General features: G+C 41.5%; 1 protein-coding gene and 1 long non-coding RNA gene across 3 annotated transcripts; one reads left to right on the plus strand and one right to left on the minus strand.

The window, feature by feature from the left end:
- Nucleotides 1-657: 657 nt before the first annotated feature.
- Nucleotides 658-5,541, minus strand: gdf10a (growth differentiation factor 10a). Of its 2 annotated transcripts, none has more exons than XM_015346457.2 (3): nt 4,690-5,541; nt 2,484-3,335; nt 658-1,789 (listed from the first exon to the last, which is right to left on the minus strand). In XM_015346457.2, the coding sequence occupies exons 1-3, from the start codon at nt 4,888-4,890 to the stop codon at nt 1,598-1,600; spliced, it is 1,245 nt and encodes a 414-aa protein (XP_015201943.2). In that variant the 5' UTR covers nt 4,891-5,541; the 3' UTR covers nt 658-1,597. The 2 variants fall into 2 exon arrangements, with proteins under 2 accessions (XP_015201943.2, XP_006630374.2); XM_006630311.3 differs by having other exon boundaries at nt 2,484-3,385; nt 4,690-5,540.
- Nucleotides 5,542-6,754: 1,213 nt separating this feature from the next.
- Nucleotides 6,755-13,326, plus strand: LOC107077298 (uncharacterized). The gene is made up of 3 exons (XR_001478339.2): nt 6,755-6,849; nt 12,755-12,852; nt 12,976-13,326. It is a non-coding gene; the product is annotated as an uncharacterized lncRNA (long non-coding RNA).
- The last annotated feature ends 3,044 nt before the right edge of the window (nt 13,327-16,370 follow it).

Consider the following 16,370-nt stretch of genomic DNA (forward strand, 5'->3'; position numbering starts at 1 on the left):
AATGTTGTCTTAAGAAATAAACCGGAGTGCAAGCAGCGGTGAAAGAGAGAAAGTTGGAGTACAACTGTATAGTATATCTTTTTAAAATGTCCTTAAAGCTAGAATTTGCCTAAACACGAAGCAAGCTAACAGACAAGCTCTGGCATACATAATGATTGATTTAGTCTGATTGGAATGTACATTCAGGCACAAAAACCCCATACATGCTTATCAGGACGAAGCACATTCTTTTGAAGAAAGATTAATGACATTGACTTGTCTGGAAGGATCAGGAGTGAGTAACTGGTCTTCCTCGCCACCAAGAGCCTCCTACAATAGGAATAAAAACCGAGAAGAGTCGACTCGTTTAACTGGAATTCACATGGAATAATGACCACTATTCTGAATATGTATTAGGAATGTTTATCAGAAAAGGCATTCATAAAGAATTTTGGCTTAGCCTGCTCAGCCGAGAGCCAACCACCAGACCACAGGACAAGGATGTCAGGACCCTGTGGTTTTTATAGCATTCTGGGATGTGGCATCATGGAGTCAGAGCAACAGGAATGCTGGGTAATTTGGTTGTCATTTCTCCTCCTGAACTTTCATTACCTACCCCATTCTTCTGAACACCATGGACTATTATATAAGTAAAAAAAGAGATACACAATATTTGTCTTATTTATGTTTTATTACGGTACTTGTGTTGACTACTGGCTTCATAATTTAAAACAGATACGCATAATGTTCTCCAAAACAAATGACGGATAAAAAAGTGATATTACCTACCAAAGAAGAAAAAACGTACTGTTCATAAAAAAATATGTTGTGTGATAAATCAAGAAAAATATCAGTGGAAACTGAAAAAATTAAAGTTTAGTAAATGAGCTAAAATGTATTCTTTTAAAAAAACGTCAGTTCCGACCAGCATATTTATAACTATTCGATAAGATGGACACTTTTAGTAGCACGAAAACAAATTACTATTTACAAACATAATCCAAACAGATTCAGGGATATGTTACAGTGCAGATTAAAAGCAGTTGCAGTGAAAAAAACATAAGGGCATTTTTCCTACTCAGTTCTTGAAGAAAGCTAAATCATAAAACTGATTAATTTATTGATTCCAGCCACCAAAAGATTATTCTCCTGATAATCTTCAGAATGAATCAAGGATTTTCAGTATCTGGTGATACCTTAAGGCTATATAACAATTCTGATAAGGCTATATTTCCAGTTAGAATCCTATTCTGTTATGTAAAATAGATGTGTATGTGTGAACGCATGCACACACACACACACGCTCTACATTTATGATGCACACACATACACCTATAGAAGAAGGAGAAAGGAATAACAACAATATGCACGCACAGAAAGAGACAGGACACTTTTGTTTCATAAATAGTTGTGGAATGTGAACCAATTACATTTCAACAGTATTTTACACAGAGTGTAATCTAAAGTTATCCAGTCCTTGAAGGAAACCTTCACTGTCCAACACATGAGGGATCCGAAGAGCTGCCAGTGTCGCCCTTCTTGAAGGATTCTGCACGAAGAAAAGGCCATGTCTTGGTCTCTCGGTTAATCAGTCAACCTTCAGCTTTCCCAGATGTCTCTATCGGCAGGCACAGGTCTCCACCGACATGTTGGGGTAAATCTTTAACACCACGTTTTTGTTCTCGTCCAAGAAAAGGACACTGAGCGAGTTCATTTTGTCAGGCACACAGCAGGGCTCTGGGATTCCTGCAATAATTCCCACTGCTTTCACAATGCTTTGAATGGTTGCGTGATTGGAGGGGCGAACGACCTGAAAGAAAGAGAATCACTGAAGTTATGAAGCACATATCCTGCATCTTAACCATCGCACATATTCACTGGCCTGTGCTCCACTGCTTTCATTTTGTTAACTCTTCATTCCTGAAATAAAGACAGATGACCAGGTGGGCTCACCCCAAAGACAAACCCGCCAGCATTACCGGACATTAAACCAGTATGACCCAGAATGTTTTTGAAGAAATGGAAGAAATTAACTGCAAAAAAAAATTGTTTTGGATAACAGCCTCCAGAATTATAACTGTCACTTCAATATTTTTTTGTCTTGAAGAGTACATTTAGTAGACGTAGTCATTCAGATTATGCTGAAAAAATCATCTCTCCTATGCTTTCAAATAAATCCACTAGTGTTTTACTGCATGCGAGCGACATTTATTACTAAATGTCAATAAGATGCGTTTCAGAAATTAGCGATCACTGGGAAAAGAAAAAAAAATACCTTTCTGAACTAATTTAGTCTAAAATAAGTAAAATAAACTTTACAATAAAACATGAACAAAACAGAATAAGGTAGGGAATAATTCTTTGAAAATAGTCATCTGTGATAGGGTACCTTGAACAGTGTTATTTGAGTGTGACATTTACCATTAAAAGATTGATTATATATCAACTTTGGATGTGTGTGTGACTTTACACAGATGTTTTTTAGTAGCAGAAGGCATCCTGACCTTAGGCATTGGGAATTCGCAGGCTCCTGCACAGTAGTAGGCATCAAATGATTTGGGGGACAAGATCCACTCACTCCAGCCGATGTCCGCAAAGTCCACCTTCAGGTACCTCCTGGAGCAGATCCGAGGCTCGTTCCCCTGTCTCCGCCGCGCTTTCTTCATGGTTTTCTCATCAAAGCTGAGCACCTGGGACTTGGCCGACCCCTCGCTGTTCTCCTGTGCTTTTCTCCGACGGTCCTTCTTCGGCGGTTTGGGCTTCAGGGCCAGGTAAGCGCTCTCCCACAGCCCGTGCTTCTGGAAGGTGTGGTACTCGACCTCGGGGAGCTCGTTGTTTCGGATGGGGTCCGGGAAGTCCGCCTCCCTCTTGACTCGGGCGTCAGGAGAAGCGTTGGGGGACCGCGTGGCCTCTTCGGCGGCAGAGGACGGGTCGTACCTCTGCAGGCTCACGGCCACGCTGTTGGGCTCAGATATCGCCAAGTCGTTGGCGTACACCAGCATGTACGGGAGGTCGGAAGGCGAAACGCGGTCCTGGGACTTCTGGGATTTCTGCCCGAAATCAAACTCGGCGGTTATGACGAGCTCGCCCGTTTCCGTGGCGTCCTTGATCAGCGGCGTGATATCCTTCAGCTGCCAGGCTCCCCGCCTGCTCGGATAGAAAGCGAAGCTCCCCAGCGGCGCCCCCGGGGCTCCGTCCGAAGGGGCGCTTCTGAAGACGATGTTCACGGGAGGAAGCGGGTGGAGCTGCTGGAGGCGGCAGGAGGAAGCCTTGACACGCTTGCAGGCCCAGGACCTCTGCCGTGGGCGCTTGTCGAAGGAGAAGTGAAACGTTGTCGCGAGTACGACTTCCGATTCCTGAAGAGAGGAGAGATTGAAGTGGTACAGAACCCTCTGCTCTGTCAGTGCTGATAAATAAATACAGAAAGGAAAGAGGGATTCACAGATAAATCATGCAAATATATTCTTACCCAACGTCTTTGATTCACACAACAGAGTTATTGTTCCTTATAAAGTATTTCTGAGGATGATGGAGGACAGATACTCTTTACATCCAATCCCATCTGAACCATATGGAAACACTTATTTAAATAGCCCCTGGGGATTTAAGTGAGTTACTAATAACTTAAATGTCTGACTGCATTAATTGCTTCTACAGTATAAGGGCACCAGTGATTATATGTACTGTAGTTTTTAGACTGTTGTGTAAATACAGTACTGGTAAATAACATTTATTATTGCATGTGTTAGATACCTGTTAGAGCGCTTTTATATATATTGCAAATGTTGATTCTAGTTTTTCTACTACCCTATTTCTGAAATACGTGTGCAGTTTCAGGATAGAAATCTGTGCTTGAGATGGTTGAGATGAGATGCGACACAATTCAGGAGTGATAGCTGGTCAGTCACGAGCGTCAGAGGACCGTCACCGTTGTTACTGTCACTGTGGCCCTTCAGCCTGTCACAACTGCAATGTGACCCTGTACTGAACTGCTACCGTACTGCCTATGGTATGGTTCAAAACTACACTTCAGCAGGGCATGCTTATGTGCACAAGCCAATCACATAGCTTATTTTAGTAGAATCAAATTACTTATGAAGGATTGCCAGCAAGCAAGAAATGTGGTACTGTTTGAATAAGCGGTATCTGCAGACAGGGGGAGAAGGAGAAAGATGTCGGAGTTCAAAATATCCTAACGACAGCCTCAAATATTACATTGCAATGTCAAATACTCCCTCCAGATGGCGCAGGGCAAATTAAATCAGATTTGACTAGATACCTTTAGGTTGTAGCTCATGTACTGATTACCCCTTGGGTAATATATCGATGCTCTTCTTGTGATAATGTAGATTCGCCGTGTTTTCTTTGAGTTGCCTTAACAGCACCGCAGTCATATCGGTCTGTCTGTCTGCCAGTACACATTAAGAACATTTAACATTTTCCTTTATTTAAATGATCGATTTAAATGACGATCTTTGCACAATCAACAGCAAATACAAAAACACCCTTTAACTTTGCAAACATAAAAGTGCTTTCACTGATTTCGACCAATTTATAATAAAAAGAAACGTAAAAGTCGGTTGTATTATCTAAGCGGTGTGTGTTTGTGGGTGTTTCGCGTTCTTTTTGATACAGTTTATAGCCGCCTGCAACTGCTCTGCCGGATACACTGACATTAAAGGTCTGAAGTGGTCGTAAGAAACAGCTTACCTGGGCTCGCCTTGAAGCTCCGCACCGTATTCCCGTCCCGAGGACGGGTGACTTCTCTGTTGTACTTTTCGTACAGTCTGAACATGTGAAGAGCGACCATATCCTGAGCGGAGCTGTCCAGCGCTGCCGTGTCAGACGGGCGCTCTGCCGGAGCGGCGAAGACGCTGCTGTCCTGGACGGAGCCCGGCGTGACTCCAGCATCCGCGACTCCCAGGTTCGAGTATCCCAGCAAGAGAACCACACGCGAGAGCAAAGCGACGTTTAGTGCCATAGCGCTGCTGTAGCTGTATCGCGATTGCTTTTTATTCCGCTTTGCTTCTTCGTCAAGTGTGTTTTGTGAAAACGAAACAAACAGCTGTGCAGATGAGTATGTTTATGACTGATGAAGAGTTGTGGGAACAAGTCACTTTGTAAAGGTGAGGCCGTCTCTTCTTGTTCACGCCTCCCTCTGCGATATGCTCGATCTGAAGAGTCAAGTCAAAGAAAACTCTTTGAGAAATAGAGAACACATCTCCTGCGGACTCGGTATTGCCCGGGCAGTCACAGTTTCTTCTTACCGCCAGAAGCCAAGTGGTAATCTTAGGCAATAAGACACGCTGACGTCTACTGCTACTAACCAACGAGATCCAGCGCTACAGCACACCGTTTCCACAAGCCTCGAGAAAACACGCCATCTGATGCCACAAGTTGTCAACGTGGGAGACTCCGAGTCGGAGTTACTGTACCTATTAAGACTAACCAGCCATGAGCACCATTTTTTTACTGTGGCTCTGTAACCGATAGTAGCGGTTAGAATGAACAACAACAATGAATAATTGCAGCCAACTGTCAATTGCTATAAAAATGTAAGAGCAAGAACAAAGACCACTGTATTGTTACAAGAGAACAAAAAAAACTGCAGGACATCAGATAGAATTTGTCAGAATACGTGCCTTTAGGTTTTCACAAAATACTTTGATTTGCGTCCCGCTTAAAATAGTCATCATAGTATGAGTCTTCTTGCTCCTCATCAAATCTGTGTCGGTTTTTTTTTGACTGAGAAAGCGATGAGCCCTTTGCGTTTTGTAAACGGATGTTCAGGTTGTCTTAGATGACACATAAATCGGAGCTGGGACATTTTAATAAAGGTATTCTTGCGGATACAATAGCTACTGTGAATTATTTACTGTAACTCACTTCCCTTAATCACAGAAATATGTATTGAGCAGAGCTACAAGAGCTCCTTCTTAAAATAAGTGATCCGAAAATCATTTTCAAAACAGGACAGTCATGTTTAACATCGAAAAAAAAACTGAAAGACAAGTTATTGGCAAAAAAAAACCAAATCGTCGATTTGAGATGACATACTTTGATAATAGACTTTTGTTAGATTCAAAAGAAAGTATACGTTCACTAGCTGATGTTGAAATGTCCGACATGTATTAAGACAATTTCAGACATGTGCCTACAGAGGAACAGAGTAATATAAAGAGCCTCTCAGAGGTGGAGTAGACGCAGCTGTGTGATTTCTGGGTATACTAAGGTCAGGCGGCGAAATTTACATGTACTCATTAGTTAGGTTTCTTTAATTAGGGCAGCACGGTTAATTAAGCTGTAACATTTTAAAGGCGTATTAAACCTTGCAGTCTAGCCCCATATTAGAAGTAAAAAATCATAGTTAAAATGAACATGAATACATTAAGCCATTTAGTACTGTATGTTTTAAGGTCTCGAAGGTGCATGTCTTGTCACGTCGATTCTATTGATCTGTGCCTATCTTTCTCAGTATTTGTACCGATAAGAATTAAACCTCAAGCAACATTACTGACGCACTCATGCCGGGACCAAGAATCCAATATTAACGTGTTTCGTTTATAAGGAAATGTCAAGAAGAAATGGACACAGAATGCACAAACAGACCGGTAAGTAAACGGCGTGGCGCAGTGCACGTCCTGCGCAGGAAACAACGGAGGAGAAATACAGGTCCTGCTCGGAGTTGTGCAATCGGCCTATTTAAGAATTAGTTCTGGGGCGTATTTATGAGGTCCTTTGATTTCATTCATGGCATTATGTACATGACCTCCACTGGGGAATGTTCTAACCTCCTCTATTTTCTATTTTCGTGTCTGCAGTACTTCAGCACAAAGCTGGTGCTGTGAAAGAGGGCTGCTCCAGCAGGAGGTGAGTAACAAGCTGAGCTGTGCCGGTCACTTCGCCATTAAAACGCCTTCTCTTCCCTCAGCCCACTGGAAACTTCTATTCACTTCACACTTGTATGTGTCTTAAATCTGCACTAAAGCGGAGAGGACCTTGCTACTTTGACATTGTTACTGGCGAATTAAAGAATAAATCAAGGATAGTGAACATTTCTTGCTGTATTTTATTGTAGAACAGCAGGCATGCGAAGCCATTAAGGCATACTACTTTGACTCTTTTGATGAAAAAAGTATGTGGAGAAGGAATTTAAATTAGCCCTGGGTCACATAATTCCTTCATCGTGAATATAACTAATCAGTGGCATCTCTAAGACACCTTCAGAAAGAGCCATGCAATTCCTCCTCCTGCTGAATATTGCTGGTAGTGTGAACGTTTTGTTAATTAAAGTTCTTGCCAAGAAATGATCTTAATAAAAAAGTGTAAGCCACAGCTGTGAGGATGGTCTCAGTGGGACTCACACTCTCTCCGTTTGTCCCAGATTAGCGAACAGCCAGTCCTCCTTAACTTGCAGATCGCATGAGTACTTACATTTCCACATTGTCTTGGCATCTGTTTGAGTTTTATGTAGAGGACGCAGTACCAAATAAATGCGCCTACCGTCAGGGGAAACACAGAAACAGAAGAATAACAAAAAGAAGGATTTATTTAGGTATTATGATTTATTCGGATCTATATTCCCATCCGCCTGCAAGGATTGGCTTCTGCGTTTTGTACAAATGTACAAAAAGTCAGAGTAAGTGGGTTTTTAGCTACAACTGTCCAGACTTGTGACGTGGGCTGCGTATGTATCTCCCCAGACTGCTGTGAGGGACTCGGAACTGGCAAAGTTAGCCACCGCTGCTGTAGAAATACACTGTTGGGACAACAGTCATCTATTTCTTTGTCTCTTAACCTACAACATGGATTAAACACAATTTGAAGAGGAAGTCCAAAGTCCAAAGTCTAGGAAAAGTGCTAATATAGAGGGCTTCATTATTTTCCAGGAAGTCTTGACTCTGTGAAGAAGTGTCCGGTTCGGTGAACCTCCTCCACTGTCCTGATGGTTTCCGGCACCACTTACCACCATGGAAATGTCCATTTCGGCTGCTCCTGCACTTTTGCACGGATTGCACCTAATAGATGATCACGTGGTATTCTTAAAACATATATTTAAACAAATCAACTGGCTCTCTTAAATATACAGATATGACGTAATCTGAATGGGTATATTTCTATAGGGACCCCAAACTCATGAGTCCCAGTCGTTCTCATTTGCCGTAACCCTTAATTCAACTATTCTAATGTACATAAATATAAATGTTCAGGTGGGTATCTGCGTCAGCATGCGTAGGCTGCAAAGGAACAAGTAATATGTTTATTCCATGCTGAAAAAAAGAAGAAAGAAAACACCATTTTGGCCGTGATACCTGAAGAAGGCTCCACGGCCGAAACGTTGTGTTTTCTTTCTTCTTTTTTTTCAGCATGGAATAAACCTTTTACTTGTTCCTTCATAAATATAATTGATCTGTTTTACGGGAACTGTCATTAGAAAGATTAAATGAACGAAAAATGAGTTGGAAATATAATGTCTAAAGTATTGTACCTCACAAAATCCGAGTTGTGTCCACTTCAGTGTTAAACGTCTGAACACCTTAAGGGTCTTTGATTTAAACGTCCTGTCAAAGAGAGACCTAAAGAGTTTTAGATTTAATGGCAATGGTTGAATGAAACCTACAGTAGAAGCAGAGCAATGGGAATGACTTTTCTGTATAGGAAGGGAAATCATAAGGGTTTGAAGCCACTGCAGTAAAGCCTCACAAGCCCGGAGAGAAACAATGGTGTAATGTTCATAGTGTACAAGCAGGTGACTGGTGGATTCAATACAGGACACACTCTCAGGACAGGCTGTATGGTGTGAAATGCACTACAGAAAACCTTTACAGTGAAATAATTCTTACTACCGCTCTGCTCAATGAAACCTGAACACTCTTGTGCATCCCCGGGTACAGAGAGTGGATTTTTGGTCTATGAAGGTCTTCTTGTTTTTAATTAGTCACTGTTGACTTATACGTTAGCCCACAGACACTAGCTCTGAGACACCATTCCTGTGTGTGTGAGAGAGAGAGACAGCAGTACAGCTCTCTCCACTGCTCCAGCTGGGCTCTGAGACACCATTCCTGTGTGTGTGAGAGAGAGAGACAGCAGTACAGCTCTCTCCACTGCTCAAGGTGGGCTCTGAGACACCATTCCTGTGTGTGTGAGAGAGAGAGACAGCAGTACAGCTCTCTCCACTGCTCAAGGTGGGCTCTGAGACACCATTCCTGTGTGTGTGAGAGAGAGAGACAGCAGTACAGGTCTCTCCACTGCTCAAGGTGGGCTCTGAGACACCATTCCTGTGTGTGTGTGAGAGAGAGAGACAGCAGTACAGCTCTCTCCACTGCTCAAGGTGGACTCTGAGACACCATTTCTGTGTGTCATCATCTCCAGTAGTTGGATAAATCTTACAGACAGAAAGTCATTCCACTGCACTACCATGCCAAACTATTAGGGAACAGTGGGTTAAACCCCCCACTTCAGCAGGTTCACAGGTGTGGACCTGAGACATTGGGCCAGTCATTAAACAGCAGCTGATGCATGTCTGTGTGAGATAGTGGCAAAGATTCTGTAGGTTTGTTGGCCTGAACTGCCCTTTCTTGTCAGTTCTTACACATTAATCACTGCCTGTAAACTCTGGAAGCTGCCTATTTGACACATTATGCGGTCAGTTACATAAGGCTTCCTTACTACTGAGATATTGAAAGGTCAGGTCTGCTACTACATTACATAATTCAGAAAACATGGGGGCATTCTCACTAATGTACACGGGACGGAATAATGTTGAACTTGTATCTAAATGACATACGGTATATAAAACTAATATTGGTACTGATCACATGAAAATCCACTACAATTTATGGAATGTTCTGAGTGCTATTTTAGCTGCAGAAATCTTTAAACAGCCCTGGGGTTCTAGCCAACAACCAGGACACCATTCTTCATTTCTAATTCATTTACCATGTTTGACACTTTCTGTGCTGTTCTTGGTTTGAACCCAAGTACCATAGTAACAGTAATTTTATTGTTATGGCAAAGGAGCTAATTAGAAACCGGTATCTGAGAGTTATTGAAACAATTTTGCAGGAATGAAGAAACATCACAGAATTAATGAGGTGGATTGAACCAGATAAAAATGATTAAAAAAAAATCATGAGCAAATCAAATACTGTAAAACAATACGTTTTTGTCAAAACCCCATCAGGAACCACTTTGAACATTTTACATGGAGACCATTTTTTATTTTGAAATGGTTTACAGCACATAATTATCTCTTTAAGTTTATCTTAATCAAAATGGTTGAAACAGAACGCTCCAGAAGAAGAGGTGCTGTGGTGAGGAAACCACGGATCTCCATTTCTTTGTAGACGTTTCACCACTCAGTGACTCCCTAGAAACAGTTCAGACAAGACGAAAAACCTAACAGCTTTTCAGAAGAAGAAAAGAATGAAGTAGTCCCAGAGCTAGATTCCTGTTTTAACCCTCAAAAACAATTAAAAACAATGAAATTTTTGGAGGGAAAACCAGTGAACCTTTGAGAGTTTTTGCACATCCCACGCTGAAACAAAAACCAGCACCAACAGCTGTTAATCCTAAAACCTCAGGCATACAGCTTTAACGAAAAAAGCCCCAAAACGAGAAAATCTAGAAAACGGGTAGTTTTGCGCCCACCTCCTTTTTTTCTGTCTCATGTTTATGCTTAATGATGTAAGCATTATTCATTGAAAAGGATTGCTTTGAAAACATGGGTAAAGTATGCTCGATGTTAACGACATGAAATGCTGTTTCATCTAATCTGGAGGCACGAGGGCCCTGCAGTGACCGCGTGTTTTGAAAAATTAGAATTGTTACTAAGTTACGATCATTATTCAAATTCTTTTTTTCCTCAGTCAAAGGTATGGCAGGCTTGGCCGTAGAACAAACGCGTTTCAGAGGCAATCTATAATTGTGATTGTGTCCAAAACACTCTGTGTAGGTGGCAGGAAAATATTGGCTGCCCCTCTGTTTATTTTTGCCCTGCCCAGTTTGTATTGGCCATTCAACAAGCTGAGTACAATCAGTAGTGCCTCATCCTGCCCACTTGCTCATCAATCACTTCATGGGCTTCTTCAAAGCAAGGACATATTGGTTGGAGTTGCTCAATTAATGGAATGATTATGTCAAATTTTACTGCCCTAGTTGTGGTGGACCGGTCACCATTACTCTTATTGTGTTGTCTCTGTGATTGAACTAGTAATATTAATACACTGTTTATAAAGTGAATTTATGATCGCTTTGATCAGTAAGGAGCGGTACACTTGTGCTGTAGCACACCCTCAATAGTACAAGCAACATGGACCTGAAAATCCCAAAGTGTTCTTTTCGTGATTTAGGTACATCTTATGAATGAAAATATTATGCAAACCGCTATGCTTAAGTAAACAGATGTTTTGCTATGAGAATCGCTCGAGGGGAATGGGGTGACAGTGGGTGTCTCAGACTTTTCTGTATTCTTTCCATCTTAACAGTAGTGCCATTGAACGTTTCCTCATTACTTCGCCCTATGTCAGCTTGAGGGGGTTACTGATCACTCAATTCAATTTAATTTATTTTTATATAGGTTGCCCCAAGACGCATAACAAAGCAAGTGACCATACATGTTGTGAATACAGAACAGAAAAGACCAGAAGACAACGGAGGAGAGGAACCAAAAACTCCTTAGTAACCTCTAGGGGTCCAAAGTCAACTGGCTGCCGAACCCCTTTGGGCATGCTAACGTTATATAATTAAAAAAAGGAATAAATGAATGAGGGCATTAATCCATCCATCATGTCTTCTGTATGTCAGTACTTCATGCAGATCTCTGTAGACCAGCAAAATTATAGCACGATAGCAGTGAGAGCTAGCTGTTGCCAAGCACATTTTCTGGCCATAATAATTCAATGTTTTCTGAAGACGCGTTTGAAAGGAAGGAGGCAAAACAAATTGATTTTGCAGACTGTTTGGAAGGCGACGGCGGAAGATTTAAAACATCAAAGTGATTTTATGAAAATAAAAGATCTAAAAGCTGGTTCTTACACCACAAATATAACTGAGTAAATATTTAAAGAAATCCTTACAAGGCCGCAACAATAACAAGAGCATGTAGCAGACAGGCTATCTCATTATTATACTTCAGTGAGAACAGTAAAGTAGAGGATTTTTCTGCCTGCCTGTTCTGCTAGGAGAGAAAGCATTAACACACCAGCATATTAGAGTAACTGTCCACGTTCTCGGTGGAACAGCAAATACTGTACTATGCGCCAGCAGCTGCCTCATCTGAGCCCCCCAACTTTAATCTCACACTCAATCTAACCCAAACCCCAAGTGCAGCGATAACCTTAACTTTCTGCTGAGGGACTGCTGAATTCACACTTTCTCCACACCTCAAAAAGCTCAGGACCTGTCATCAGAAGGCTAAGGCACAAACGCCTTTTCTCTTTGCAGAAAAGTCCAGCAACACTTAAAAAAAAAAAAAAAGTGTTGCTCTACGGCTTCAATACATGTACGGTCAAATCAGGTGGGCTTTGAAAACGATGGGACTGACATTCCCGCTAGCCGGAATTCACATCACGGTGGGAGCGCACAACAGTGGGAGTTACCGTGCGAGAGAGCTGTGTCAGGGGTTGCAATAGCAATAAGCGGTTATTTCTAAATCAACCTACTGCCGTCCGTTTGATGTATTGAATAAACAATGGTGAAATCTGTTAGAAAAATAACAATGCGATCCTAGAATAACCCTTCTACGAAGTGCATTTTTCGCTGTTTACTTTCAAAGGTCTCCTTGTCCGTGTCTTGTAAAGAAAGCTGCCCATGAAATGAGGTCCGTGGCGGCCTACCTGTTCGCTGCAACGTACCACAGTGGTTTACACACAGGTACGTGGAAAAGAAATGACACAGTTTTGCACAATGGTGTGTCTAAAGGATAAGTTACTAGATTTGTGTTTCTTGGGTAAAGCTGTGTTTTTGTACTGTTTTTTTTTCCTTGTTTTGCTGCAGGATGAAGTGGAAACTGCTGCTGTACATCTCTCTGAGTGGTTTCTTTCGCCAAACATATCGTTTTCCTTGGCTTCATAAAACACGCAGCAGAACATGGGGAGCCGGCCTGAAAAGTGTCCTTTCAGGATGTATAATGCCATGCTCTATCCTGCCCCGTGTTACAAATATAAGCATCACTTTGTTTCGTCTTGAAGTTTTGACTCCTTTGAGAGCCCCGCTCCCAGGTTTTTCCCTTGACGTACTGTAGGGATTCTCAGCTAGGCTGGTGTCTTGTCGCTGTCGTTGGCTCTTTCAGTTGAGGTTTTCTACAGCAGCGCCCCTGTCTCCGGGCTGTGCTGTTGAGAGTCTCAAGCCAGTGAGGTGTCTCAGCCCCTGTGCCACGGGTTTCTTACTAACACGATTTTACTTTTCACAGCTATGACTAGTGTGTTTCCAGAGTAAGGGCAGCTTTGATCTTTGGTCCCCTGTCATTCAAAATTAGTTTCCCCTCAAGATGCAGCCCTGTAGCTGGCACGAAGTCAACACCCAGGACACAGGCTGCACAATTGTTTCTTTGTGTATTGCAAACATCTCTATTAAAGCCCCTACCCCCCCCATCCCGAGTTTGCAAACTCAACACCTCCGAAACTTTATAACCTCTGATATCTGGTCTAATTTGCGTAGATAAGTCAGTGTTCTCAAACAATTTCGCCGCTGTTCACTTTTGCTTCACTTGTGGTGTTTTTGGTGTGATCACGTGTACTTAATGAGTTTCAGTACGTTTCACTTTTGTCCCTTCAAAAAAGTCAGTTGAAGTTAGAGACCCTGTCTGTTGAGAGAGGTTGACGTCTGCAGATCTTAATTGAAACAATCTCTCCTCTCATAGCTGATTGAGATATATGTGTAGTACCGGACAGAACTGGGCCTGACCCCACTGGATTGATGAGAGATAAGACGTGATCACTGATCCCTTTCTGGCAAGTTTGTTTCCATTGATTCAGTGCAGGGAGTTTAGCACGGGCCCACAGCCAGCATTTATTTAACACGAATTTCACATTGACTCCGAAGTTTACATTTTTTTGTAGTATAGTTTGGTGAATTAAAAATAGATAAGCTGAGAAAATCTCAATTTAAATGCACTGGGTTCAATGAGATACAAAAACAGATAGTTCTTTCTATCTAGCATAACATACTTTCTGGAAGATTTTCCTGCAATTGTTTTTTTTAGTATAATAGTAGTTATTTTACTAAGAACTCCTTAGATAGTGTATATCCATTGCTCTGTTTTTTATTGGCAAGAATTGTATCACCAGTTGGTAATTTGACCTCAGCATTTTGATAATAAATCTCAACAGCACTTCAGTGCTAGCTCCCAATGAGTCATTACAGAACTGATCAAAATTGCAGCATATTTCCTATATGAAAATGATACATGTCTAGTTTTAGGGCTTAACGTTCTTTGCCACCTTGCCGAAGAGTTAATACAGGCTCTGACATGAATATTTAAAACAGTAACCACTCAGTGACAGTCAGTTCATTTCAGCACATGTCTTGTGAATCAGAACAGAACAAAACAACTGGAGGTTCAGTTTATAAGAGGGCTTGGGGTGTCATTTTGTGCCAGCTGGCTTGAATAGCTTCTACAGCTCTGTTCGGTAATTGAGAGGAAAATGGTCAATTCAAATACTGCTTGAAATGAAATGACAGCCCAAATATAACAAACATGGAAAAAAAAACAATACAGGCTTCCAAACATCTCACATCTCTGTGTCCAACTCCGCTGGTTTGCAGAATGCAGGGCTCAGCATGAAAAGCCCTCAGCGGTTTCAGAAGTCAGCTACAGAGACTGCTGAGCCACCACCTAAACAATAGCCCTGAAACATGTGGTCCATTCCCGCCGGTGACAAAGCACTTACCTTTTGTTCCTTATTGTTAATTAAGTGTCAGTTCTAACTTTAGCCTTTGGCAAGGAAACTAAGATTATTGTCATTTGGGGCTTCTGAAGCACAAATTGCAGAGTGTGATCAAAGGTCAGAGTCCTAAAACCTTAAACACACTGAGATATTGAGCTGAAGATTAGGGTAGTCCCACAATTAGGTAACATATGGCACTGCATTCAGCCTCTAACACAGTACACATCCACTCAGCACACGTGCTAAAATCAGCTTTGTAACTCACCTGTGCACACACTGTTTGACGTTCTACCCAATTAATGCAAGGCAGCAATCAAGGCATTCATTGTTTAAAGGGGATTTAAACAGGTTAGGATATAAAACGCAACAAACAAGCAGGAAGAAAAAAAACAACAGAGAAGCATTGTTGAAGAAGTGACACCCAAGACGACATATTTGTAAATATAGAGAGATAAACAGGGAGAGATAAGACTCAGACACTAGTCAACAATGTGTTACAGTTGCGTGCTCTTTTGGGTCTGACACCCAGCAATGAAGCCATGTGCCTGAAACCTGTCCAACGTAAGAAGCAAACTGATGGAAAGCCATTAAGTGTTTCTTGATGGTGGAGTGGAATGCAGAATTTCTGCCACACAGTTCTTGGTTCCTGGGTTCAAATACAGACCAGGGCACATTTGGTTTTGAGTTTGCATGTCCTCTCAATGTGGGTTTTCTTGATTTTATTGGCCAGTATGTTAGCATCTCTGTGTGTGTGCCCTGCTATGGCCCAGTTGGAGTGTAGTGTCCTGTCTTTTGCCCAGTGCTTCATGGTGACAGGGCTCTCACTAAGAAAGAACATCTTTCTGACAATGGATGGGAGAGTATCTTTCATTGACAAAAAATGTCAGGTGATCTTAAAGCAAACCAAACATCTCCATATTGATTGTACTTGCTCGGTTTATTGACATCAACTGTCTAGACACATTCAACACTCCTTACCTGTGTAGATTCTCAATGGAGCCTTCTGAATTCCCAGCCAATAAAAACAGTGCAGACTGCTAGGTTACAGAGGAAAAGAGGGCAATTCTGCCTTAGGGTATTGAAATTCATTGACTTAGTAAAACAGTCTGCAGCAGGAAGAATGAGTGTGGACAGTAGATAAATCTGATTACTGCTATCTTGGGATAAGCTACACTTCAGATTATGTTACAAAAGTCAACATTCTTTATTTATTATTCTTTAAAGTAAACTTACCATGATTTATCCTTTTTAAGACCTAATTTTCTTTTTTTATTTTTAAATGGCTAACACAATAAAATCTTGCTTTTAGAGTATTTCCTTGTAAGTCTACACCAGGCAAACCATTGAAATTCATATAAGCTATTTCATTTCACTCTTTCGAAACTGGCATTAATGAGAATTGAGTATCTATATAGTTACTCTTTTTTAAGTTAGAAGTCACCCAAAAGGTCTTGATGTATTATTGCAGTCAACACAGCACAGAAAATACAATTCCAAAATGTT

The sequence above is a fragment of the Lepisosteus oculatus genome, chromosome 4 (assembly GCF_040954835.1).
Source record: "Lepisosteus oculatus isolate fLepOcu1 chromosome 4, fLepOcu1.hap2, whole genome shotgun sequence".
NCBI lineage: Eukaryota > Metazoa > Chordata > Actinopteri > Semionotiformes > Lepisosteidae > Lepisosteus > Lepisosteus oculatus.